Source organism: Azolla caroliniana, unplaced genomic scaffold (assembly GCF_043228905.1).
Source record: "Azolla caroliniana isolate FFs.n. ecotype wild unplaced genomic scaffold, voAzoCaro1.0.p SCAF_16, whole genome shotgun sequence".
NCBI classification, from domain to species: Eukaryota; Viridiplantae; Streptophyta; class Polypodiopsida; order Salviniales; family Salviniaceae; genus Azolla; species Azolla caroliniana.
Window position 1 is genome coordinate 4,390,032 of NW_028230451.1, and position 26,755 is coordinate 4,416,786.

A 26,755-nucleotide genomic window follows, 5' to 3' on the forward strand; every position below is an offset into this window, starting at 1 on the left:
CTTCTAGAGAGTGCATGAAGATGCATTCTCTAGAAGGTTCTTGAAAGTTCTAGTGATGAATCTACAATGTATAAGTTGAATCTTATACAATACAAATAATGCATAGATGGATGTAGCTCAGCTGGTAAGGTTGCCCAATAAGACAAGATCATGGGTTCAACCCCCACAATTCCATGTGGCATCCTGTCTATGACATTATCCTCCCTCTAAGGCCGCCTCCTAGGACCCGCGGCCAGTTTCTGTGGATAGCGTTCATGAAATGCTTGAACTATGTCTGGGGCATGCTTGAGATGGTGTGTCGGGTCCATGTTCCTTCGGAGATCGGGTACCCTTTCCAGAGGACAAGGTATTGAAGTTGGCGATGGAAGAGACGAGAGTCGAAAATTTGGTCGACCTCATATTCTTCTCTAGTCGAGAGTTGGATTGGTAGTGGAGGAGAAGGACGTCGATTGGGGATTTCAGATATATGGTGAGGTTCCAAAACAGAGACATGGAATACATTATGAATACAGAAGTGGGATGGTAGCTCTAAGCAGACAACCATGGAACCAATTTTCTCGATGATTCGAAAAAGGCCTAACTTCTTATGATCAAGCTTTGGACAACGACGAGTGGTGGCAATATTGTGACGGAGAAGCCAAACAAAGTCACCTACCTCGAACCGAGGAGCATCTAAGCGAAGACAGTCAGCTTGCTCCTTGTAGCATTCGCCAACGAGGGTGAACTCCAAGGAAAGGTCGCAATGTACATTCTCAAAGAGACGTGCCCAGTCCTCCACAGAAGGATTGACAAAGTTAGAGGGAAGCGAAATGTTGAAGCGGGGATGAACACCGTAGTTTGCAAAAAATGGAGTAACTCTCGTAGAAGCATGCAGAGAGATGTTGTAGGCGAACTCAGCAAGTGGGAGAAGGTCAACCCAATTGTCTTGTTGGTAGCTAAGAGAGCACCACAAGTATTGTTCCAGGATTTGGTTAACCCGTTCCGTTTGCCCATCAGTTTGCGGATGATATGCGGTAGATAGATTCACAATACAACCGGAGGTTTGCAGAAGGTGCCGCCAGAAATTGGAAACAAATTGTGGTCCTTGATCCGAAGTGATATCATTCGGGAGGCCATGCAGTCGAACCACATTTTTTAAAAACAAATCGACGGTCTCCTCTTCGATAATGGTTTTGGCACATGCAGCAAAATGAGCCATCTTGGTGAAGCGATCGACCCTGCAAATACCGAGTCATAGCTACTAACCAAGGGAAGTTCAGTGATGAAATCCATGGAAAGAGAGGCCCAAGGCCATTTGGGGATTGGGAGAGGATGAAGGAGACCATATGGTCAATGATGAGATGCTTTAGAGCGAGCACATACATCGCATGACTTAATGAACTCTTAGACCAATTTCCATGGTTGTGGTCACCAGTACGCCTGAGATATCAACTCCAAGGTTTTCGCAACGCTAAAATGACCAACAAGTTTATCATCATGACACTCGTGGAGCAACCTGGTTCGACACGGACCTTCTGGGACATACAAAAGATTATCCTGAATTGTAAAACGAGCTAAATTGGGCCTTTTGGGTTCATGGGAGGGGTTTGTGATACTTGCCTTGACCTCTATGGCGAACTTGGCAATCGTAGTGGCTTCGGCTATTTGCTTGAGCAAAGAGTCATCCCAGAGCAAGCAAGTCGTGAAGTTGTAGAATTGTTCAGGCTTTAACAAACTCTAGGACTGTTGGACATAGGCTTCATCCTCCGGAGTGAGCTCGAACTCAGACCGATGGGATAAGACATCGACCATCGTGTGTTGAGCGTCGGGTCGAAAGATTATCTCAAAATCATAGTCTACCAAGAAGGTTGACCATCACGCCTGTCTTCGATTTAAAGTTCATGTGGTAGAAAAGTATATAAGATTTTTGTGATCGGTAGTCACTTGGATACGGTGTTGCGCCCCGACCAAATAGGGTCTCCATTCTTCAAACGTAGTAATAATAGTGAGAAGCTCCTTGTCATATATGGGATAGTCGATTTCTAGGGCCGTGAATTTGCAGTAGTACGCCTTTTAACTCTTGAACCTTTCATATCGTGCTTTATTCTTATACACCTTTGCATCCAATGTATTTGCCATGGTCTTTTCTTACGAGCAAAATTTAACTCACACTTCCAAAGCTGGCAAGCTTCACAAAATTGGGCCTTCCGGCCACTAAATTTCAGCAATCCGAATACCACTTGTTTTGATTGTAGTTCTTGAAGCCTCCCGGTTTCGACCACTCCCGGTTGCTCCGGTTTCTCTAGATACGATAACCATTCTTCATGGTTCATCATATGATATGATGCTCCGGAGCCAATGTACCACACCTCATCCAATTGTGAGGTGGTCTTCTTCATCAAGTTTACCTTCTGTTTCATCACAAAGACTGGCCCCTTTCCGGTTTTTCCGGTTCCGGATCCTTCCAATCCTTCAATCTAGTGTGAACTTTACTGACTCCCTTGTCCGGCCTTGCCGGATCCGGATTTATCTGAATTGGCATGCTTCTTCCAGCACTCACTCTCCTTGTGGCCCTTCTTGCCACAATACCAACATTCTGCGTCGGCTTTTGCTTGCCAGTTTCCGGTGCCGCCTTGACTCCCCCTACTCCTGGAGGGTTTGGAACTGTTGTCGGCACCACCTCTGTGCCTCCTTTCCTTCTCTTATCAGCCGCCTCCGTTGCTTGCCAATCTACCTCGTCCTCCATGCCCACGGGGACGATCCACCTCCGTGTACAACATTTGGTTGTTTGATTGAGTGGTCCGCGACCCACTCACGTGGTTTTCTTGGACCATCTACATTGATTCCAAGTCGAAGAAGGACAATGGCTTCGTCCACCATCACGTTGATGGACCCTAGTGCGTCGCAAATCTCCTTGATCTTGGTGGTGTAGTCAGTGACCGACATGTCCCTCAGATGTTGGTGAGCTCTTGCCGAAGTTGCAACTTCCGGCCCGTGCTACTGGCAACGAAAATCCTTTGGAGATTTTCCCATACTTCTTTGGCATTTTCTCGTCTCTGATGTAGCCGAGCATTTGATCGTGCACACAAGACGTGAGGCAGTACAACACTCTACTCAATACTTGTTCCCAAGCGGGGAAGTCCTTGTGTGCCGGTTCTGGCGCTACTTTATTTCCTCCTTCCACGTAACTCCAGTAGTCGTGTCCCAACAGGTACTAGTGCATCTTGTACAACCAAGATGCGTAGTTGCTCCAGTCGAGCTTTTTGTAGGAAGTGAGCTTGCCATGCTTTTGTCCATATCTTTCTCCTTTCTTTCTATTCTTTACCAGAAGCAGAGGCAATGGCGGCGACCGTCGACCATATAGTGAATGCACGGGAGGGCACACGTACCCTCGATAGGGCCATAGAAGCGATAGTCGGTATGACAGGCCGGTTCAACGAGAAGGACGTGACAAAATACCTAGAGACCTACAGGGTGTGGTCTGTCTAAGCGCTTTGGATCGGCAGCAAAGGATTCTCAACCCTCGCACTCCAATACCATGTAAAGAGTTACGTGTAGAAGCTTGTAGACACAACTGGCTCAGCCGGATTCAACGAGAAGGATGTGACGAAATACCTAGAGACCTACAGGGTGTGGTCTGTCTAAGCGCTTTGGGTCGGCAGCAAAGGATTCTCAACCCTCGCACTCCAATACCATGTAAAGAGTTACGTGTAGAAGCTTGTAGACACAACTGGCTCAGCCGGATAGCAACAAAAAATAAAATGAAGGTTTATTGGAAATCTTGAAACACACAGAGAACGTTGTTGCGTTACTACGCGCGTGCGTGGAGAAACGAGGCGGGACCAACGGGGTCTTGAACCAAAGAGCAGGTGATAGAAGGGGAAAGAGAAAGAGAGAGACGCTCGGTTACGTATGAGCAAAGAAACACAGGGGCACGGCCCTGTCAACGCAGAAGACACGAATGGACACAGAGACAGAGAGACACGAATGTTTGTATATTAACGAATCACAAATAAACAACAGAGCACGCGAGCGGTTACAACCGAACAGGCCGGCGAATAGATGCCGATGCCTGCTCGTCTGCGCACGAAAGGGGGTAGGATGGAGGTGCTGCTGGAAGCACACGGGCGTTCCTCGAAGCAGCGCGAGCCTCCCGAAAACGTGCAGAGAAGAGCGATGGAGAACGAACAGAGGAGAAGCGTTCGGTTTCGGTCCGACAGCACTTCGTCCTCCTCAATAAATAAAAATGAATGCCCCCTATCTCCCCGCGTCTCCCTCTCTTTTATAGCTTCAAGAAGGGAGCCGTTTCCCTCATTAACTTCCTACCTACCGAATCTAACTACCTAGGATATGCCCTTGTACCTAATTCTCTATTATACACATTAAAGGGCGCGCACATGTGAAGAGCCGGTTCACGCGCGCTATGCACCGATTGCGCTAAGGGACGGTTTTCTTCACGACATCCGCCCCCACCTAACTGCGCATCCACCGGTATGCGCCAAAATTGGGTTCTGGTTGGAGAAAACCGGTCCGGGTTCCGGCTCGTCCTCCGTTGCAGACCGTTCATCGTCGTTGTCCAGGGCTCTTAGATCCGGTTCGTCGTCATGGCACTTCTTGAACGCTTTGATCCACTTCCCTGCTACCGGTATCGCCATCCTCGTACCGTCGAGTTCCGCCAGGTGATACGTCCCGTTGTCGTTGGCGCTCGTTACCACGTAAGGCCCGAACCACCACTTTGCAAACTTTTGTGTTGCCCGGTGCTAGTTGTCGAGGCTGCTGTCGTAGACTAGCACCCAGTCGCCTTCCTCGATTTTCTTTGGTCGGAGCCGGTGCGTTTGGTCGAACCGGGCTTTGTTCCTCATCCTCGCCGTCCGAAGTCTCTCCGCCGCTCGTTCCACGTCCTCTGGCCTCCGCTCGAGCTGCCGTATACGCGCCGCTAGCAGTTCTTCCCGGCTCATCTCGTCTCTCCAATCCACTGTCGCCCAAGAGGAGATCGTTCGTTCCATCGGCATGATCGGCTTCTGTCCGAACATGAGCTCTGACGGCATGAACCCGGTTACCGAACTGTGCGTTGTCCGGTCCGCCCACAAGGCATAAGGTAACAGTCGCGGCCAGTTCTCGACCTGGCCTCCGCACGCCCGGACTAGCGCTTTGACGATCGGTCCGTGTCCGCGCTCCACCTTCCCGTTCGCCTCCGGATTGTACGCTGTGGTGAGCGAGAGCTTGACCCCTAACCGTTCGAACACCTCCTCGGCCTCTTCGGCGTCCAACTCCCAGCGGTCAACCACGATCTTCCCGACACATCCGTACCGGCATATCACATCCTCGATCAGGAACCGACACACGACCGTGGTCGTTTTGTTCTGCAGGGCTCGGCCTTCCACTTGGTTTGTCAGGTCTTCCCGGGCCAGCACCAGATATCGCATCTGCCCTACGCCCATCGGCATTGTCACCAAATCTACCATCCATTTGAAGTGGATGGCCGGAGGGTATGTAGGGTGAAGCTCATCACGATGTCGGACTATGGAGTGTATATGACAGCTCTCACAAGTTGTCACGAACCGATGCACGTCCCGGTACAGTCCCGGCCACCAGTACTTCCCCTTTAGTTTCTCGAACGTGGCCCACGTCCCACGGTGTCCAGCCCAGGGGCTGTCGTGGTAGGCCTTCAGCAACTCCTCCTGTTCCTCCTCCATCGCCACTACTCGGAGCGGGATGTTGTTTCTCTTCTTCGGGTGCTTCCACAAGTATCCGTCCCGGAGAAAGAACCGGTACGCTTTCTTCCAGATCCGGTTGGCCTCGTCCTTTGTCCATGACGCATCCGGCGTCATCGTCCTTAAGAATCCCCCAATCTGCAGCCACTCCCCGTCGTACTTGCTCTCGTTGAAATCGTTAAGCGCCGGAGTGCTCCCCCCCTCGGTTGTTACGTAAGCCACCTCGAAGAAGTCCACGTCGACTTCCTCGTCCTCCGAAACCATGACGCCCTCGTCGTCGAATCGTGCCCTCGAAAGCATGTCGGCCATGGCATTGTCTTTCCCGGAAATGTGTCGTATTTCCAGATCCAGGGACTTGATGTACGCTATCCACCTGAGCATTGCCAGGTCTGGGGTTGCGCATCCGGAAACCATGCCGAGAATCGGCAGGCAGTCCGTATCGATACTCACCTCTGTCCCGATCAAATAGTCTTTATCGGCCTTCACCGCCGAAACGATACCCCAGAGTTCGCGTTTAACCTAGGCGTATCCTCGATGCCGCTCGTTGAGGACCTTCACGCCGAACCGGATTGGGAACCGAATGTCGTCCTCATCTTCTTGGTTCACGACCCATCCGATCCCGGTCAGACTTGTATCTACCGTTATGTAGATGGGAGTGCCTTTCTCGTAGACAGCCTTCCGGAGTGCCGGAGCTGCAGCAAGAGCCTCCTTCATCTTTCGGACCGACTCCGTATGCTCGTCTCGCCACTCGAATTTTCGCCCCTTTTTCAGCAACCCGTATAGCGGCTCGGCAACGTGGGCGTAATGCGGGATCCATATGTGGTAGAACGCACATGCTCCCAAGAACCTCTGTACCTCCGTGACCAAGTTACAGTCGGGCTTCATTGCGGAGATGGCTTCCACCTTAGCCGGAGACGGTTTCCGGCCATACGGTCCGCATAAATGTCCGACGACCATGATCTCTGATTGCCCGAAGGCCGATTTCTCCCCGGAGAAGGTGAGCCTCGCGTCCTCTAGCCTCTGCAGCACCCTCTCGCAGTCGTCAATGTGTGTCGCCACGAATTTCCGGCATCCATCCGGTCCGATCGTTTCGTCCCTTTCCTCCACCGGACATCCTTTGATCAAGATGTCGTCCAAGAATGGCATGGTGATGTCCGGGATACAATCCCTCAGCACCTTGTTCATCGCATTCACCATGTGGGCCACCGAGTTCGTCCCTCCTTGTGGCAGGGTACACATCCGCACTAGGCCGAGAGGAGTCCGCATTGTCGTAATGTCTCTACTCTCCACGGCTAGTTGGAACTGATCGTACCCCGAGTACAGATCACCGACCGAGTAGATCGACCTTCCGGCGAAGGCCTCCGCAAACTCGTCTATCGTTGGTCCGATTCCTGCGTTCCGAATGGTCACTCTATTGACCGATTGCAGGTCTTAAATGAAGCGCAACGTCCCGTTCTTCTTCGGTACGGTAAACCACCGGTTCGAGTACGGGGCACTCGACGGTTCGAGGATGCCCATATCGACTTTCTGCCTCAACATCTCCATCAGCTCCGGGATGTGAGCTCTCGATACCAGAATTGGTTTGAGATTCCACGGCACATGCGGTACCGTGAATATCACCATCGGCTTCAGGACTATCGGGTCTACGCACCCGATCTCTTCCGGTGAGAATGCGAAGGCTTTCCCGTGCCTTCCGAGCATTCTCCGAAACCGGTTTCTTCCGCCGGCAGTAGGAACCCGCCCCCATCGATTTTGAGCTCCCGTAGCGTTCTGTCGGTGAAGGTATGTCCTATGCAGGCCGGATCTCGTAAACTGGGGTCCGACGCGACCCCCTTGATTCGCAACTCGCTGCCCTCCGGTAAGGGTGCCGCGACTGGCCTTACCTTCCGGTCCACAGTCTTGTACTTCGTGTTAACCCGGGCCGTCCGATCCGACTCGAGCCCTCGACTGAAGTCCGCGATGACTTCGTACATCTCTTCTGAACAAACCGGTATCATCCGGTCCTCTTTAAGGCCCTCTCTGACCACCTCTCGCAGTATTCCCAAGGTATCGTCGAAGGAGACCGCCTCCACGGCTCCGTTGATTTCCTCGCTGGGCCCGAGAACTCCGCACGCCCGAAGTCGCTCTTCCGCCCTTGTCTTTTCTCGGCCAACGACGCCGACTATCGTACACCCTCCCTCCGTTGTCGAAGAAACAAAACTTCCTACTTATGGTACAAGGTTTCTTCAGTTTTGCCTCTATCGTACATTTGTGGGGTTTTCCCGGAGTGTCCGGACTATCGCGGCCCCACGCCTTGACAGCCCTCTCTAAAAATCCTCTCGGTTCTCGCCACCGAGGGACTCGCGGTTTCGCTCGTGGTTCGGTCGCACCGTTAGGAACTGGACCGAATGACGCTCATCCTGACTCTTGACCCTCGCGTAAGCCGACCCGTTGTCCAACACCTTGGTCTCCATCCGCGTTGCCGTAATGTACGGTTCTCCCAGTATGACCGGGTGCGAGGACGTCTCCTGCACAAAGAAGTGTTGGTCTATCTCGTCGTCGTCAATCTTGACTCGCACGTTTGGGGAGGCCTCGTGTAGTTCCTCGGTGGCGCGCGTCGCTGCCCGTATCTTCCACCCGTGCTTGGTGTTGATCGGCCATTTCCCCTTCTTGTAGAAGTCCATGGACATCAGGTTTATTTCCGAACCATGGTCCACCAACGCCACCACCGGTTCCTGAACATCTCCGATCTTCACCGGGGTTTCTGTGGTCGCTCGGGCCCAGTGTGGCCTCGAATAGTGGCTCTCCGCCCACTCGTCTTCCAGCGCCATGTCCTCTATGTGCGTCGTCCGCACCTCCACCGGCCTTTCCGGTTCTGTCTTCGTCGACAGCCTCTTCCTCTTCACCAAGTCTACGATGGAGTCGTGGAACTCCTTCTTGGCGATTCTGAGCCCCTCCCGCAACGACAGTTCCACCTTGCTGTCAAGGATTCGTTCTTCCAAGACCTTTCGTAGGTCTGTAGTCCTTTCGATCTCCGTGCCCAACTGGTATCCGCCCTTCTTGTGGTTATCCCGGGCACTGGTCTCACCGGCCTCGTTCTGTTTCGGCCCGAATCGGGTTTCGTATCTCTGTGAGGGTCCGGCCCCTCCGGTTTTACCTACCCGTTTTTCTTCAACCAGAGCCTCGTAATTCTGGCAAGCTGCTTCGACGAAACCCATCTTTTCTTTGACCAGGTCACTCCACCCGGTTACCTCCTGGACCCGCTTCTCTGCGCGGTCCTACCTACCGAATCTAACTACCTAGGATATGCCCTTGTACCTAATTCTCTATTATACACATTAAAGGGCGCGCACGTGTGAAGAGCCAGTTCACGCGCGCTATACACAGATTGCGCTAAGGGACGGTGTCGTGAAGAAAACCGTCCACAAGCGGAATCGGTGCGCCGGAGCGTAGGAACCGGCTCTTCATGCACGTGCGCCTTATGTTGTACATAGGAGATCCTAGGCAGGTAGATTCGGTAGGTAGGAAGTAAAGGGGAAACGGCTCCTTCCTTGCCTATAAAAGGAGAGAGACGAGGGGGGGGGGCGAGGGGATCGCAGAGAGTCGAGGACGAAATGCTATCGGTCTGTGGGCGGAAGGCTTCCTCTCTCTCTCTCTCTCTCTCTCTCTCTCTCTCTCTCTCTCTCTCTCTCTCTCTCGCTCGCAAACTCCGTAGCTTCTTGCTGTGCAGGTTTCGAGAGGCTCGCGCTGCTCTGAGGAATGCCCGAGTGCTTCCGGCAGCACCTCCAACCTACTCTTTCCTTTCTGTGCGTTTACGAACAGGCATCGGCATCTGTTCGCCGGCCTGTTCAGTTGTAACCGACTTCGTGCTTCTTGTTGTTTATCTTGTTGATATATATATTTACATACATTCGTGTCTCTCTGTGTCGTTGTCGCACTCGCGTCTTTGTGTCGAAGGGCCGTGTCCCTGTGAATCTACGCTCGCACCTAGTGGGTCTCTTCCCTTCTCCTTTTCTCTCTTGCTCTTCGGTACAAGACCCCCGAGGTCCCGCCTCGTTCCACGCATCCGCGAGGAATACCTCGACATCTTGGTGAACCCGACGTGAAGGAGGCGGCAAAAGAGCAGAAGATGAGGGGGTCGGATCTTCCAGAGGCCATGGCTTCGGCCGTGGATCGGATATTGAGCACACGCGAGGGCACCGGCGCCCTCGACAGAGCCATTGAGGCGGTTGTCGGTACGATCGGCCGGTTCAGCGGAAAGGATGCTACGAAGTATTTGGCGTCCTACGGGGCAGAAATGCTGATGCGGGACATTCCGGAAGAGAGGCGTCTTGCCGGATTCCCTCGAGTGGCGATGCCGAGCATCCATGCGGAGGTGCTCGAGGTACGGGCGGAGAGCCGTACCTGGGAGGAGTTCGAAGGCCGACTCCTAAAGAAATATGGGCTGGATGACGCGCTCCGGCTTTCGAAACGGGACTTCATGGAATGGGTGGAGTCCCCCGGCAAGGGGAGAAACGCATCGGCACTCCTCCGGGAGTTTGAAGAACGCTTTGCGCGCCTTTCGGCGCTTGACCGAACCGTTCTGTATACGAGCCGGGTCCTACTGTTCGTCAAGTCGGTGGACGAGCGGGACCGGGATCAAGTAGGCTCCTTGCAAACAGTGGTATCAACGCAGAGTACCTACTGGACTACGGTTAAGAGAGTCTGTGGCCGTTTCGACAAACGGCGAGAATGGGCTGACAACGGGGCGACCGGAGCGGGCTCTGTCACAGCAAGGAGGCTTGAACCGGCACCACAAGGGCGAAGGGCAGAGACCCGGGAGTGGCTCGGAACCGGTTCGGCTTCGACCGGCATGGTCAATGATTCGTCCGGAGGAGCAGCGCTGGAGGAGTTGACGCGGGCGATAAAGGATCTCCAGATCGCCCAGACTCGAAGGGAAGGCGGCAAACCGGCTCGTGACCGACGGTCGGCAGCGGGGAACAGGTGCATGTGGTGCGACGAGGTCGGCCACATTCGGAAGGACTACGGCGATTTCGCAGAGGCGTTGAGGAACCGGGTGGTGTACCTGTGGGAAGGCCGGGTGCATGCCGGCGATACCAGAAGGGCCCTAAACCGAAACGACGGGCGAGGAGGTATGAAGAGACTGATGGAAGAGGCAGTGGCCTGACACGTGGAGGCCATCCACTACTCGGCGTTGGCCGGCATTCGGGTCGGGGGCAGCGAGGCCCGAAAGGAGAGCAAAGACGAACTCTGGTCGGCAATGCTGAAAGGCCTCGCTGGCGCATGGCTGAGGGAAGATGAAGCGGACCGCGCTGAGAAACGGGTCCAGGAAATAACCGGGTGGAGCGACCCGGTCGAGGAGAAGACGGGCTTCGTAGAAGCCGCCTGCCGGAACTACGAGGCTCTGGTGGAAGACAAACGAGTGGGGAAAGCCGGAGCGGCCGGGCCCTCACAACGATATGAGACCCGATTCGGGCAACGACGGAACGATGCCGGTGGGTCCAGCGCGCAAGATAACCCCAAGAAAGGCGGATACCGACTGGGGACAGAAATAGAAAGGACCACGGACCTACGGAAGGTCCTAGAAGAACGGATCCTCGACGGCAAAGTGGAGCTGTCATTGCGGGAGGTGCTAGGGATCGCTAAGAAGGAGTTCCACGACTCCATTGTGGACTTGGTGAAGCGGAAGAGGCTGTCGACGGAGACGGAACCGGAGAGACCGGTGGAGGTGCGGACGACGCACATCGACGACTCGGCGCTGGCAGATGAGTGGGCGGAGAGCCACTATTCGAGGCCACACTGGGCCCGAGCGACCACGGAGACCCCGGTAAAGATCGGAGATGTTCAGGAACCGGTGGTAGCATTGGTGGAGCACGGTTCGGAAATAAACCTAATGTCCATGGATTTCTATAAGAAGGGAAAGTGGCCGATCAACACCAAGCACAGGTGGAAGATACGGGCGGCGACGCGCGCCACCGAGGAACTGCACGGGGCCTGCCCGAATGTGCGAGTCAAGATCGGCGACGTCGAGATTGACCAGCACTTCTTCGTACAAGAGACGTCCTCGCATCCGGTCATTTTAGGGGAACCATACATCACGGCGGCGAGAATGGAGACCAAAGTGCTGGACAACGGTTCAGCCTACGCGAGGGTCAAAAGCCAGGACGGGCGCCATTCGGTCCAATTTCTGACGGTGCGGCCGAACCACGAGCGAAACCGCGAATCCCTCGATGGCGAGAACCGAGAGGATTTTTAGAGAGGGCTGCCAAGGCGTGGGGCTGAGACAGTCCGGACACTCGGGAAAGACCCCACAGTTGTACGATAGAACCGAAACCGAAGAAACCTTGTACAATAGGTAGAAAAGTTTGCTTCTCCAACAACGGAGGGTGTATGATAGTTGGCATCGTTGGCCAAGAAAAGGCAAGGGCGGAGGAGCGACTTCGAGCGTGCGGAGTCCTCGGCCCGGACGAGGAAATCAGCGGAGCCGTGGAGGCGGTCTCCTTCGACGACACCTTGGGGATGCTGAGGAAGGTAGCCAAAGAAGACCTTAACGAAGACCGGACGATACAGGTATGTTCCGAAGAGATGTACGAAGTCATCGCGAACTTCAGTCAGGGGCTCGGACGGCCCGGGTTAGCACAAAGTACAAGACTGTGGACCGGAAGGTAAGGCCAGTCGCGGCACCCTTACCGGAGGGCAGCGAGTCCCGGATCAGAGGGGTTGCGTAGGACCCCAATTTGCGAGATCCGGTCCGCATAGGGCACACCTTCACCGATGGGACGCTCCGGGAGCTCAAGATGGGTGGGGACGGGTTCCTATTGCCGGCGGAGGAAGACCGGTTTCGGAGAATGCTCGGAAGGCACGGAAAAGCCTTCGCATTCTCACCGGAAGAGATCGGGTGCGTAGACCCGACAATCGTGGAGCCGATGGTGATATTCACGGTACCGCATGTGCCGTGGAATCTCAAGCCGATTCCAGTACCGAGAGCTCACATCCCGAAGTTGATGGAGCTATTGAGGCAAAAAGTCGATATGGGCATTCTCGAACCGTCGAGTGCCCCATACTCGAACCGATGGTTTACAGTACCAAAGAAAAACGGAACGATGCGGTTCATTCAAGACCTGCAGCCGGTCAACAAAGTGACCATTCGGAACGCAGGAATCGGACCGACCATAGACGAGTTCGCGGAGGCCTTCGCCGGAAGGTCGATTTACTCGGTCGGGGATCTATACTCGGGGTACGACCAGTTCCAGCTAGCCGTGGAGAGCAGAGACATTACGACGATGCGATCTCCCCTCGGCCTAGTGCGAATGTGTACCTTGCCACAAGGAGGGACTAACTCGGTGGCCCACATGGTGAATGCAATGAACAAGGTACTGAGGGATTGTATCCCAGACATCACCATGCCGTTTCTAGACGACATCCCGATCAAGGGGTGCCCGGTGGAAGAGAAGGACGAGACACTCGGGCCGGACGGATGCCGGCGATTCGTGGCAGCACACATCGACGACTACGAGAAGGTGCTACAAAGGCTAGAGGATGCGAGGCTCACCTTCTCCGGGCAGAAATCGGCCTTCGGGCAATCACAAATCCTGGTGGTCGGACACCTATGTGGACCATATGGCCGGAAGCCGTCTCTGGCAAAGGTAGAAGCCATCTCCGCGATGAAGACCGACTGTAGCTCGGTTATGGAAGTTCGGAGGTTCCTGGGGGCATGCGCGTTCTACCACATATGGATCCCGCATTACGCCCACGTTGCGGAGCCGCTATATGGGTTGCTGAAGAAAGGGCGAAAGTTCGAATGGCGAGACGAGCACACGGAGTCGGTCCGGAAGCTGAAGGAAGCTCTTGCGGCAGCACCGGCGCTCCGGAAGGCTATCTACGAGAAGGGTACCCCGGTATACATAACGGTGGATACGAGTCCGACCGGGATCGGATGGGTCGTCAACCAAGAAGACGAGGACGGCATTCGGTTCCCGATCCGATTCGGCGCGAAGGTCCTCAGTGAGCGACAACGAGGGTACGCCCAGGTTAAACGCGAACTCTGGGGTATCGTTTCGGCGGTAAAGGCCGACAAAGACTACCTGATCGGGGCAGAAGTGATTATCAAGACGGATTGCCTGCCAATTCTCGGCATGGTTTCCGGATGCGCGACACCGGACCTGGTGATGCTCAGGTGGATAGCGTACATCAAGTCCCTGGACCTGGAAATACGACACATTTCCGGAAAGGACAACGCCATGGCCAACATGCTTTCGAGGGCGAGGTTTGATGACGAGGGCGGCATGGTTTCGGAGGACGAAGAAGTCGACGTGGACTTCTTCGAGGCAGCGTACGTGACGACCGATGGGACGAGCACTCCGGCGCTTAACGGCTTCGACAAGAGCAAGTACGACGGCGAGTGGCTACAGAGCGGTGGGTTTTTGAGGACAATGACGCCGGATGCGTCATGGACGAGGGACGAGGCCAACCGGATCCGGAAGAAAGCATACTGATTCTTTCTCCGGGACGGATACTTATGGAAGCACCTGAAGAAGAGGAACGGCGTCCTACTCCGGGTGGTGGCGATGAAGGAAGAATAGGAGGAGCTATTGACGGCCTACCACGATAGCCCTTGGGCTGGACACCGTGGAACGTGGGCCACGTTCGAGAAGATAAAGGGGAAGTACTGGTGGCCGGGACTGTACCGGGACGTGCATCGGTTCGTGACAACTTGCGAGAGCTGTCAGATGCACTCCGTAGTCCGACATCGGGACGAGCTTCACCCTACGTACCCTCCGACCATCCACTTCAAATGGATGGTAGACCTGGTGACGATGCCGATGGGAGTAGGATAGATGCGGTATCTAGTCCTGGCTCGGGAAGATCTGACGAACCAGGTAGAAGGCCGAGCCCTTCAGAACAAAACGACCGCGGCCGTATGTCGGTTCCTGATCGAGGACGTGATATGCCGGTATGGGTGCGTCGGGAAGATCGTGGCTGATCGTGGGGAGTTGGACGTCGAAGAGGCCGAGGAGCTGTTCGACCGGCTAGGAGTCAAGCTCTCGCTTACCACTGCATACAATCCGGAGGTGAATGGGAAGGTGGAGCGCGGACACGGACCGATCGTCAAGGCGTTAGTTCGGGCATGCGGAGGGCAAGTCGGGAACTGGCCACGGCTACTGCCTTACGCGTTGTGGGCTGACCGAACTACGCACAGTTCGGTAACCGGATTCATGCCGGCAGAGCTCATGTTTGGGCAGAAGCCGATCATGCCGATGGAACGTACGATCTCCTCATGGGCAACCGTGGACTGGAAAGACGAGATGAGCCGGGATGAACTGTTGGCGGCGCGCATGCGACAGCTCGAGCGAAGACCGAAGGACGTGGAGCTGGCTGCGGAAAAGCTTCGGGATGCAAGGATGAGGAACAAAACCCGGTTCGACCGAACGCACCGGCTCCGACCGAAGAAGATCGAGGAAGGCGACTGGGTGCTAGTCTACGACAGCAGCATCGACAACCAGCACCGAGCGACACGGAAGTTCGCAAGAAGGTGGTTCGGGCCTTACGTGGTCCAAAGTGCCAACGACAACGGGACGTACCATCTGGCGGAACTCGACGGCACGAGAGTGGCGATACCGGTAGCTGGGAAGCGGATCAAAGCGTTCAAGAAGCGTCACGACGACGAGCCGGATCCGGTTGACCTAGACCGCGACGACGAACGATCCGAAACCGAGGAAGAACCGACGGGCGGGGAATGAAGGTTGGACCGGTTTTCTCCGTCCCAACTCAATTTGGCGCATGCCGGTGGATGCGCGGTTAGGTGGGGGCGGATGTCGTGAGGAAAACCGTCCACAAGCGGAATCGGTGCACCGGAGCGTAGGAACCGGCTCTTCATGCACGTGCGCCTAATGTTGTACATAGGAGATCCTAGGCAGGTAGATTTGGTAGGTAGGAAGTAAAGGGGAAACGGCTCCTTCCTTGCCTATAAAAGGAGAGAGACGAGGGGGGGGCGAGGGGATCGCAGAGAGTCGAGGACGAAGTGCTATCGGTCTGTGGGCGGAAGGCTTCCCCCCCCCCCCCCCCCCCCCCCCTCTCTCTCTCTCTCTCTCTCTCTCTCTCTCTCTCTCTCTCTCTCTCTCTCGCTCGCTCGCAAACTCCGTAGCTTCTTACTGTGCAGGTTTCGAGAGGCTCGCGCTGCTTTGAGGAATGCCCGAGTGCTTCCGGCAGCACCTCCAACCTACTCTTTCCTTTCTGTGCGTTTACGAACAGGCATCGGCATCTGTTCGCCGGCCTGTTCGGTTGTAACCGACTTCGTGCTTCTTGTTGTTTATCTTGTTGATATATATATTTACATACATTCGTGTCTCTCTGTGTTGCTGTCGCACTCGCGTCTTTGTGTCGAAGGGCCGTGTCCCTGTGAATCTACGCTCGCACCTAGTGGGTCTCTTCCCTTCTCCTTTTCTCTCTTGCTCTTCGGTACAAGACCCCCGAGGTCCCGCCTCGTTCCACGCATCCACGAGGAATACCTCGACAACGGTTTTCTTCACGACAATGCGGGAGAGTCAGAGAGAGTAGAACACAGAAAACTCTATTGCAAAAAATAACACTTTGTAAACTCTGTACATCGAATGTACTCAGAGAGCACTTTTATACAAGTCCTTAAAAGGACTGATAGAAGTATTGACACGTATTTCAATGCTCATAACTCAGTGGCGAATGCTAAGTCCTAAAAATATGCCTACCTATTAGGCTAGGATCGTAGGCCTGTAATGGCCTACTGGTTACACACAGATCCAGACACCGATCTGGCTCTTGGTTCCGGATTACGATCCGGCTCTAGCTTATTTAGCCGATCTGGATCATGTTGAGCTTGTCCATTCAACACAAGTGAATTAGTTTATGTAAGGATCACAAATAAAAATTTCAAAACATAAATTGTGCCACCAATAACATTATTTTGAGATGATAGTGGTTGAGAATTGTAATTTGATCGATGAATATTGGTTTTAAGTCAAATTATTTGGTTGAAGTGACTACAAAAGACATTTAATGGTTGACCATGATGTGAGCTTAATAAGGCAACAAACATGAAAGAAACCTTATAACAAAAATTATATTGTGTATTATAATCATTGAATGAAGTTGTATGCTTAATGGTTTGTTTATGTGCATGTGACCAATTGGTGAGGTGCTTCTTCCTAAGTTGTATTGCCAATGGCACGCGATGGGAAACCACCTACAAAGCAAGTATTTTATCTATTTAAAAATAAACACAAATAGTGAGTTTTGAACTCAACATCCTTATTCCTTGAACGAATGTAACTATTAAATAAGTATATTCTTCAAAATGTAGCGAAGATAATTATTATATGTCAACTAAAGCATGGTTGCTAAGTGGAGACATGCTCTTAGCCCTTAATGCATGTGAGACCCTATATAAAGGTGTTCTTATCTTATGTGAAAGGGGGAGAAGAGGAGGATAACAATTGTCAATATCTATTTTTCAAGGAGAAAAAATAGCATCCTCAAAAACTCTCAAAAGGAGTTTTGAAATCTTAGGTAAGTTCATATAATACAATTACATTTTGTTTCCATTTCGACATGTTTTATGTATAGAGTATTGAGTCATAATTTAAAAGTTATAATATATATATATATATATAATTTTATTAAAAAATATGTATGCTTTATTGGTAGAAATGATTCAATCTATCTCAAAGTTCATAAGTTCAAGACTTAACTCGGTAAAAATAATCCTTACGAAGTATATTTTGCCTTCTCAATCACCACTTGCGAATAAAGGCCCGACGCTTGTATGTGCATGTATGCACCGACGCTTATATGTGCATGTGTGGTGCATACGTCAAGAGATTGTGATATCAAAATGGTCCAATGAATGAAAAGCACACCAATAGGAAACATGTATTTAGTCTCGCAATAGAACAATGGCACGATTTCGATGTTCTACTAGTCCCCCTTGTTGTTGACTATACATGGAGTCACTTGGTTGCCCTAAGTCAATTCTTGAAAGAGCAATTATATGTGTTATTTGAGCAAATTATGACAATTTATAGTTCATCATGTTTTTTCTCAATACAATTCATCCTGTTTTTTTCTCACCTTTGGGTAAGAAAAGTGAAGGGCATTTGAGAAAATATTGAGAAACTCTAAGGAGGGGATATCTGGGTGTGATCAATCAACTTATAGTTCACAACTTTATATTAGTAAATGTGTGTGAAAAGCACAACACTATAATGGTAGCACAACTTAATGGTGTCACCGCCACATGGTGAATTGCCAATAGGCACGACGAATACTTCACCAAGGAAAGAATTTCTACTTGCTCCAATACAAAAAAAATACCACGTTAATATTCCCTTCAACCTCTCTATCTCTTTGGGGGAGGGGTAAAAGAGAAACACAATGCTACTGGACTTGACAGCAAAGCAATATACTATTCATTATTCTACAAATTACAGTAAAAATTCCACCCTTTTTATGCTCTCTCTCTCTCTCTCTCTCTCTCTCTCTCTCTCTCTCTCTTATAGGCAACGAGGGCATTTGTTTTATTTGGTTTAGTTTGGGTGGGTAAAAAAGAGGAACTCACAGTGTTCTTTCCTAGGCATTAGACTAGACATAAAAACAACTAGTTTTTCTCTACAGTCCGACAAGCTATCGACAATTCATCCAGTTTTTGGGGGATTTCACTCATTCTAAGGAATGGATCGAGTGTGTTGAGGGGAAGTGGTAGGAAGTGGTGAGAGAGAGGACTATTTGGGTGTGAAGAGAGATACATACATGAGGTGAGAGAGCAGAAATAATAATAATAAAACAAAAGGTTTGTTGCCAGATCATAATATAGTGGGATAGAGCAGAAGGCTCCTGAGAGGTGATGGTTGTGGGGCTATATGTGTAATTATATGAAAGTAGAGGGTCATGGGAAACAATCTCTCTCTCTCTCTCTCTCTCTCTCTCTCTCATTTCCTGTTAGGAATCTGTTATACTTTTTTGTTCATCTTTTCCTCCTCTCTCTCTCTCTCTCTCTCTCTCTCTCTCTCTCTCTCTCTCTCTCTGAAGAAGAAGAAGAAGAAGAAGAAGAAGAAGAAGGAAACAGCTCCTTGCCCTGTTCTGAGAGCTGCCCACCTCCTTCCTTAACCCGATCTGCGAGAGGGAAGAGTGCCATTGAAGCTCGGAATGCTTCCTTTGAAGAGCTGCTTTTCCTGCCTCTACGGCCACAAGGTCCCCCTCGACCACTCTCCTCCTACGGATGTGGAAGATCTCTTCAGGAAATACTCGGACAATGATTCCATGGAAGCTCAACACCTGCAGAGCTTCTTAGAGGAATACCAAGGTGAGACCAAAACACTGCAAGAGGTTGAGACCCTCATGAATCTCTATGTGAAAGATAAAGGAAACCCCCCCAAGTTTAGCTGTAAACATTTCTTCCAATATCTCTTCGACGAGGGTTCTAATACACCCATGGATTCTAAGGTGAGATTTTCTTCTTCCTCCCTCCCTCCCTCTCCCCCGTTTGGGCCTTTACTTTTCGATTTTTGCCTCATCGCCTTTGCTTACCTTTTGCAAATAGCTTGCTTTTTTCTGCTAGATAGAATTCAATCGATTTGCATTTTACCATTTTCTTTTACATTCAATACTAAATCATACAGGTGCATCATAACATGGACCTACCATTGTCACGCTACTACATCTTCACAGGGCACAATTCTTACCTCACCGGGAATCAGCTTAGTAGTGACTGTAGTCAAGAGCCCATCATCAAGGCATTAGAGAGGGGAGTTCGTGTCATTGAATTGGACTTATGGCCAAATCCATCCAAAGATCACATTCATGTTAAACATGGAGGGTAACAGGATGCCATAGGTTTTTTTAACAGTGTTCTGTTTTTCCCAATAATGTTTTGCCATGTTCTCATCCTCATCGCATGTCTTCGTTTCCATTCAGAACTTTAACTGCACCTGTTGACTTTGAGAAATGCATCAAGGCCATAAAGGAACATGCGTTTGATAACAGCGATTTTCCAGTAATTATAACTTTTGAGGACCATTTAACCGCGCCCCTGCAAGCGAAAGCAGCAGAGGTAAGCTGATCCGGAATTTCCATAGGTGACACTGATTGGTTATAATCTCTTATCTCGAAGCACGGCCCGGGTCTCTCTTATCTTGTAGCAGCCTCAAGTTCATCCACAGTGTGTCTGCTCCTGCTACTTTGTATCAATCCTATAAGCCTCTTCAAGACCTTATGTATTGTTCATTTCATTATATTGTGTATGTAATCCATGTTAGTGTAAATATATATATTATGTTTGCATACACACATCCCTGTAAATTGACACTCCAAACCCTAATGACATACATTGGCAAAGAAAGCACGCCAATTCTACAGCACTTAAATCAGTTTCAAAGCTGCACTGGAAGACAAACTAAGGTAATGTTTCTCTGCCTCGCAGATAGTTCATCGTATCTTTGGGAAAACTCTATACTGTCCTGACCCACAACAAGAGGGTTTCACGGACTTCCCTTCACCAGCGTCACTGAAGAACAAGATAATAATTTCGACAAAACCACCGAAGGAGTATATCGTGACTACACAGGATGCTAACTTGGTTGCACCTTCCACCACAGAAGTAAAATCAAAACAGTCTCCAGCTGTCAACCAAGAGGAAGCTTGGGGTGCTGAGTTGCCAGACAGCTTCGAGGATGATGCCAGTGCTGATAAGGTGAAATTTTCCTGACAAAAGAAAGAAGAAAGAACTGAAAATATGTTCTATGATATACTTGTTCATCTTGTGCTGAATGTTTGTATTCATATATGTACAAATGTATGTATATCCAGACTACCGAATCCCTTGATGTATACGACAACGACGATGAGGATATAAATGCTCCTGAACTGGCACCTGAATACAAAAGGATCATTAGTATTAGAGCAGGAAAACCCCGTGGCAAATCTTTGAGTGATGCCCTTGCTTTAGAACCCTATGTTAAACGAGTGAGCCTGAGTGAACCCGAGCTTTCGAAAGTTGCCCGTGCACATCCAGATGTAGTTGTGAAGTATGTCATGGATATAACAGTGATGATGAACACCATACGTAATGCTCTTAATATGAAATGTAATTTTTGTTTTTCTTCCTTTTCAGTTTTACCAAGAGAAATCTACTTCGAGTATACCCAAAAGGCATCCGTGTCGACTCATCAAATTACAGCCCCTTAGAAGCATGGTTGCATGGAGCACAAATGGTGGCTTTCAATATGCAGGTCTGCAAAATAATATTGATTTGGATATGATGATCATGACAAACTTTGAAGTCCAAACAATCAGGGTTTGTTTCTTCTTTATGTGCTCCTGTTATTTCAGGGATATGGAAGGCCACTTTGGTTAGTGCATGGGTTCTTTAAAGCCAATGGAGGAATCGGATATGTCAAAAAACCAGATTTTCTGATTGATCAAGACTTTAGGCCAATGGATCCCAGACCGGTGAAGCAAACGCTGAAGGTAAAATCATTTTCACATCGGGCAACAATCACCTTATGAAATATTGTATACGCGGGGACAGAGGAGGGGAGAGGAGAGACTCCTCTTAAAATGAAAAATGATTTTTGTTTAGCACATGGTTAACATTGCATAGTGAAATCATCAATTGGCAGGTGAAAATCTATCAGGGAGCAGGATGGAAGGAAAAGTTCAAGAAGGGCCACTTTGATGCATTTTCACCTCCTGACTTCTACGCGAGGGTATGTAATATATGTGCATCATCATCATCTATATCTATATCTATATCTACATATGTATGCCTGTGGGTATGTGTATATACACATGTGTTTTTTATGTTGGCATAGTTATTATCATTGTCATGTCATCAATGCTTCAACAATCACTAATGGAGGGGGAAATGTATATACACATATGTGATTTTATGTTGGCATAGTCATTATCATTGTCATGTCATCAATGCTTCAACAATCACTAATGGAGGGGGAAATGTATTACAGGTTGGCATTGCTGGTGGGAATCAAGATAGCATCATGAAGAAAACTGAGACAATAATAGACAACTGGACCCCTCATTGGAACGAGGAATTTGAGTTTCCACTTCGAGTTCCAGAATTAGCACTACTGCGGATAGAAGTGCACGAGTATGATGCCACAGATAAGGATGATTTTGGGGGTCAAACATGTCTTCCTGTCTCTGAATTGAAGCGAGGAATTCGAACAATCCCATTGTATGATAAGAAAGGAAGGGAGCTTTCCCCTGTGAAGTTGCTGGTGCAGTTTAGTTTTATAGACTCATGAACAGAGGGTTCTTAATGATAGCATTAATGGCATCCATAAGATTTGATTAGATTAGATATTTTTTAGTGTCCATTGATTTGTCAGAGGGAGGGAGGGATATCTAATAATAGCTTTGAGTTGATTGTATATTAGTCGATCGATCTATTGATTTTGTATTTGAGAATTTTCTTGATGCCAAAAATGAGAACCACCATTTCTCCAGTTATCTTATATAGGTAGAGTTCAGATTTTCCATTTCATTGGCTCACACATCCCATAAAATTCATATAGATGTCACTTTGGCATTATATGAACTTGTTAAATAGATGTTCCAGGTCCTAGATCGTATTGGCACATATTATTATCACTGATGAAAAGGTGGAATGACAGGACTCTCAGCCTTCGTTGAGTTAGTCCTCCACTTCTTTCCACATTAATCTTACCTTTGGATCCAATGCTGGGTACTAAAAAAAGTTTGCATTCAACTCCAATTGTTAGACAGAAATATAATAATAATAACATTTGTTAGTACCATTATAAGAACCAGATACATGATGACGATGATTGTATCAGCTATTAGTTGTAAAAGTAGCAGAGATTCTGCATCATCATACAGTACCATCATAGCAAATAGTTTGTGATATGCATATCATAATTTGACAATTCACTATTTATCAAAATTCTAATTGCAGTACCATCATATCAAATAATAGTTTTGTGGTATGCATATCATGATTCAACAATTCACTATTTATCAAAAATCTAATTGCAATACCACCATATCAAATAGTATTGTGATATGCATATCATAATTCAACAATTGGCTATTTATCAAAATTCTAATTGCATCTTATAACCAAAGAAATTCCTGGCTTTTGAAGCTGATTGAAAGCCCCATTTGTATCGTCTAATATCCAACATTGTCAATGAAATAGGAACTTCTCCAAGATTTGACTTATCATTGTGGTACACATACATTGAAATAGATATTGTGGAACAACTCCTTTTTACATACATACTTAAAGCTCTTCTTGAAGTTTTGCTAGAAGTGTACATGTATCTGGGTGTACACAAAAGAGAAGTTTGGGTAGAAGTATGTATATATAGGTTTATATATGGGTGGACACAAAAGAGAAGTTTGGTTAGAAGTATACATAAGTTTATTTATGGGTGAGGCCATAAGAGAAGTTTGGCTAGAATATATATCAATTTATATCACAAAGGATTCTAGAATTTTGGCGTCAAGCATACGCTCTAGTAGAGGCTAATAGTGGCCCATTGACAAGGATGTCTAATGGCAGCCTCCTTGTTTGCTATAGAGAATGGTAGGATATTGTCTAATAGTTAGCCATTCCTCGAAGTTTCCTTCCAAGTGTCATGCAAACACTTTGCTTGATGGTTTAGCCACCATGAAGGAACTACGTGAGTTCCTTCGTGCAAAGGTCATTGCATGATGCCTCTCATCCTTAAACCAAACAACCTTGACAATGAGCTATCTTCCACATTTTATAGATTTAGAAGAAAATTTAATCCCTTGGTCTTTAGGATGCATTGGCACCTAGCCACAACATCGCTTGTAGCTCCAATTTCCCCACCCAAACAATTAATGATTTTCGAACCCTTCAGACCTCCATTAACAATGACTTTAGATAACCATGTCTTACATGTTTTCTTTTTCATTTTTCATCGATTGACCACTTGAACCAAATTGTCAAGCCTTTGTATAACTTTCCGTTTTCCACATTTTCTCCATTTGCACATGCCACATCACAACACCATCCAAGTTTCTGTATAACGTTTTGGTTAGCCTTGTGAGGCTGAATTCTTGACATTGACATGGTTTTTTTCTATTAGCAACACAAATTGGAGGTCAAGTAATGAATTTTTATGGTAGTCAAACATGTACTCAGTATTGCCTTCAACATTGTATCCCCACTTTCCTTGTTTGATAAGGTATTGATGCATCTTGTATCTCCATGATGAGCAATTTGTGGTCAAACATATTCTCGTTAAGGAGCGAGCAACCCATTTGTTGATTTATCTTGCTAACAATGATATTTTTTTCTCTTCCTCTCTACTTCTCTCGTTTCTTCAAAAGTTGTATATCCACACTACAATAGTGATAGTTGAGCACGCCGATATAAATGAGCTTGTTCTTCTTGATCAATAGTGTTTATTCTTCAATGACCTATGCACTAGAAAGAGTTTTCGGCATGGTTCACAATATACCCCTCGTGTATATATATATATATATATATATATATATACCCTACTACCCTCTTCCCTAGTGTTGGGCTTGGCAGGATTTTGTCAATGGAAGCGGATGTTAGCTATGCATTACTCTTCAATTAGCTCACTTTTCCCCACTCTCGCCATAATAAGCCAATAGTAGGTAATGTGCCCAAGATCATGGGCAAGTGTGTATTTCAACATAGTGGACTTCATGGCTCCTCAATGAGGGATAAGTAGTTCCCAAAAATAAGATTCAACATAGTGTTTTCTTTTCAACCTAGGGTGAACATGAATTTAAATACCTCAATTAGATTCTAGCTTAAATAATTGGTTAGAAGAAATAATGAAGGTAGTCATTTTTTATTTGAATACTAATGGGGTCCCTTATGAGCATGGGATTGAAAGGTGGGTAAGAAATGATAATAAGCAGGCTAATTTCTACCCTATATAAATGTAATGTGTAACACTTAGAAAGTTGATGGTGGTACCAAACCTTAAGTGGCTATATTATCTCTTTAATAGAGAGAAATGTAATATATACCTATTTATCCTTTTTTACTCTCCTCCGTTGTAATGGTTAGCTTATCATTGTTAATAAATCAATACTGAGAGTCTCTTATTGTTATATCCATTAGTGATCGGTGAATCCTTAGCCATTAGTAACCTAGGAAACACTAAGCTGAGTAAGCAAAGACTACCACCCACTATCAACACATGGCAACTTTAATGTACCAATCATGGAGTTTTGGACGAATGGTCTAATATGATTATCAAAGATGAAGAGTCAGAGTACTACAAGACATGGTGACTTGTCCCTTATGACAAAGGAGAACCATTTTTATTGGGAGATGTATCGTGAGAACTACTAAGATGATTGATCACCATTGTGAGGATTACTACCATAACAATTAGCAACCAAATCTTATAGCAATTAGAGTTATGCATGAGAAGAATGGTAACATATTTATAGCTTTACGGAAAGGCAATTTGGGTTACAACTACAAGGCAATGCATAATTGGCTTGGTTATTACTATGAGGGAAGGTGGCATGTCAAGTAGGTTAGGTTTAGGTTCAAGAATTTGTAAGCATTTCCCTTTGTGTTTGGGGTTCAAGAGTTGGTTTTGATTCGGTTTGAGCCTTAATTGGCTTAACAATTTAACTATCTAATCATTCGAGGGACATGTTTTAAATATTTATTAAATGCATTAATTAACTTTATAAATCATGTACTAGATCATATCAATTCATATGTAATATAGGAATTGGCAACGGTTTGATTTCCTTTACCAATTTGGTCTTGTCTGAACCAAACCAATTAAGCCTTAACTAGTTTGGGAGTTTTTAAACTTGAAGTGAGCCAATGCCTTGGTTAAGCCTAAGCCAATTTAGGAACCAAACTAGCTTTCATTGGTTTGGCTCAAACTAGTTTGGTTTGGTTTGAGTCTTACCAAACTAAGCTCAAACCGGTTAAGGAAGCTCAAGTCTAAACTGAGTTGGGACTGAGTTGAACCCAACCCAACCGCCAAACAATTTAAAAATTGTTTAACGGCTTGGTTCAGGCTTGAGCCGAGCCATTGCCAACTCCTAATATTATTATGAAGTTTTCATTTCAAACCCTTGCCCCTAACAGCTCTTTTAAGATTTAGTTTTCTTTTGAGTTTAAGGAAATCATCTTTCTTAATTAGTTGAAAATAGAATGTACAATTGCCAATAATTCGGTTCAAGCCAAAAACTAAATCACAAAACCACAACTTAATGACTTAATAGTTCATGGATATCTTCAACCATCTTGTTTGAACTTGAGAATCACTCAATTGTTTTGATTTAAATGGTTTCAATTGAAATCTTTCGTTGTTCGGTTTGGTTTAAGTTTCAAAACTTTTGAAATCTTTTGAGTTTGAGACTCCCACAAACCCAACCATAGCCAATTACTATTCTTGTTTACATGTTTATTTAGATATCCAAACAATAAAGACAACCTCGATGTGACATAATATAAAAATGCAATGTATTTTAGCAAGAAATCTCTTGTTTGTTTGTTTACTAGTATGAATTTGAAGCTAAAAAGCAACGTTTTATCTTATGTATGAATCAATTTCATTCAACAAGTTCTCGGTAAAATCCTACAAGTTTTGTTCGAGTTGAGGACTTTTGGAAAACTTGGAACATTTTGAAATTGCACAATTTGGGAAGTACATCCCATTAACACCCGCCACAAACGGGTGCAAAGCTAGAAAGCAATACATATGTTGTGGCTTCGTACAATGTTGAGAAAAACAATGTCAAGCATGGATGTTAAAATAATTAGGAAATAACAATGGTTTGGTTTGAGCCGAATTAAACTTCAAAACCGTGGCTTTATGGATTACCCAATTCAGTTCAGGTTTGGAAATATGTAAGCTGTTTGGTTGGGGTTTGAGGAGTTCAATTTTAATCGGTTTCATTTAGTTGGAAGCTTTATTGGCTCTATGGCTTGACAGCTTAAGAGGTCATTGGTTTAATGGTTAGGGGAACTATTCGGAAATATTTATTAAATATATAAATAAACTTTATGGATTATATATTATTATTATTATTAT

The 26,755-nt window shown here is 47.7% G+C and overlaps 1 protein-coding gene across 1 annotated transcript; it reads left to right on the forward strand.

Annotated features, from left to right (window-relative positions):
* Positions 1-18,708: 18,708 nt before the first annotated feature.
* LOC147853686 (phosphoinositide phospholipase C 2-like) lies at positions 18,709-22,218 on the forward strand. The gene is made up of 9 exons (XM_087332019.1): positions 18,709-19,145; positions 19,322-19,518; positions 19,617-19,752; positions 20,122-20,391; positions 20,508-20,725; positions 20,812-20,929; positions 21,030-21,167; positions 21,320-21,406; positions 21,665-22,218. The coding sequence occupies exons 1-9, from the start codon at positions 18,849-18,851 to the stop codon at positions 21,962-21,964; spliced, it is 1,761 nt and encodes a 586-aa protein (XP_087188145.1). The 5' UTR covers positions 18,709-18,848; the 3' UTR covers positions 21,965-22,218.
* Positions 22,219-26,755: the final 4,537 nt, after the last annotated feature.

Excerpts from the sequence above, each read along its gene's own strand:
- LOC147853686 (XM_087332019.1), top strand. The coding sequence starts at position 18,849 with ATGCTTCCTTTGAAGAGCTGCTTTTCCTGCCTCTACGGCCACAAGGTC. Across the intron at positions 19,753-20,121 it reads TGCAAGCGAAAGCAGCAGAG|ATAGTTCATCGTATCTTTGG; the intron begins GTAAGCTGATCC and ends TCTGCCTCGCAG. Across the intron at positions 21,168-21,319 it reads CGGTGAAGCAAACGCTGAAG|GTGAAAATCTATCAGGGAGC; the intron begins GTAAAATCATTT and ends ATCAATTGGCAG.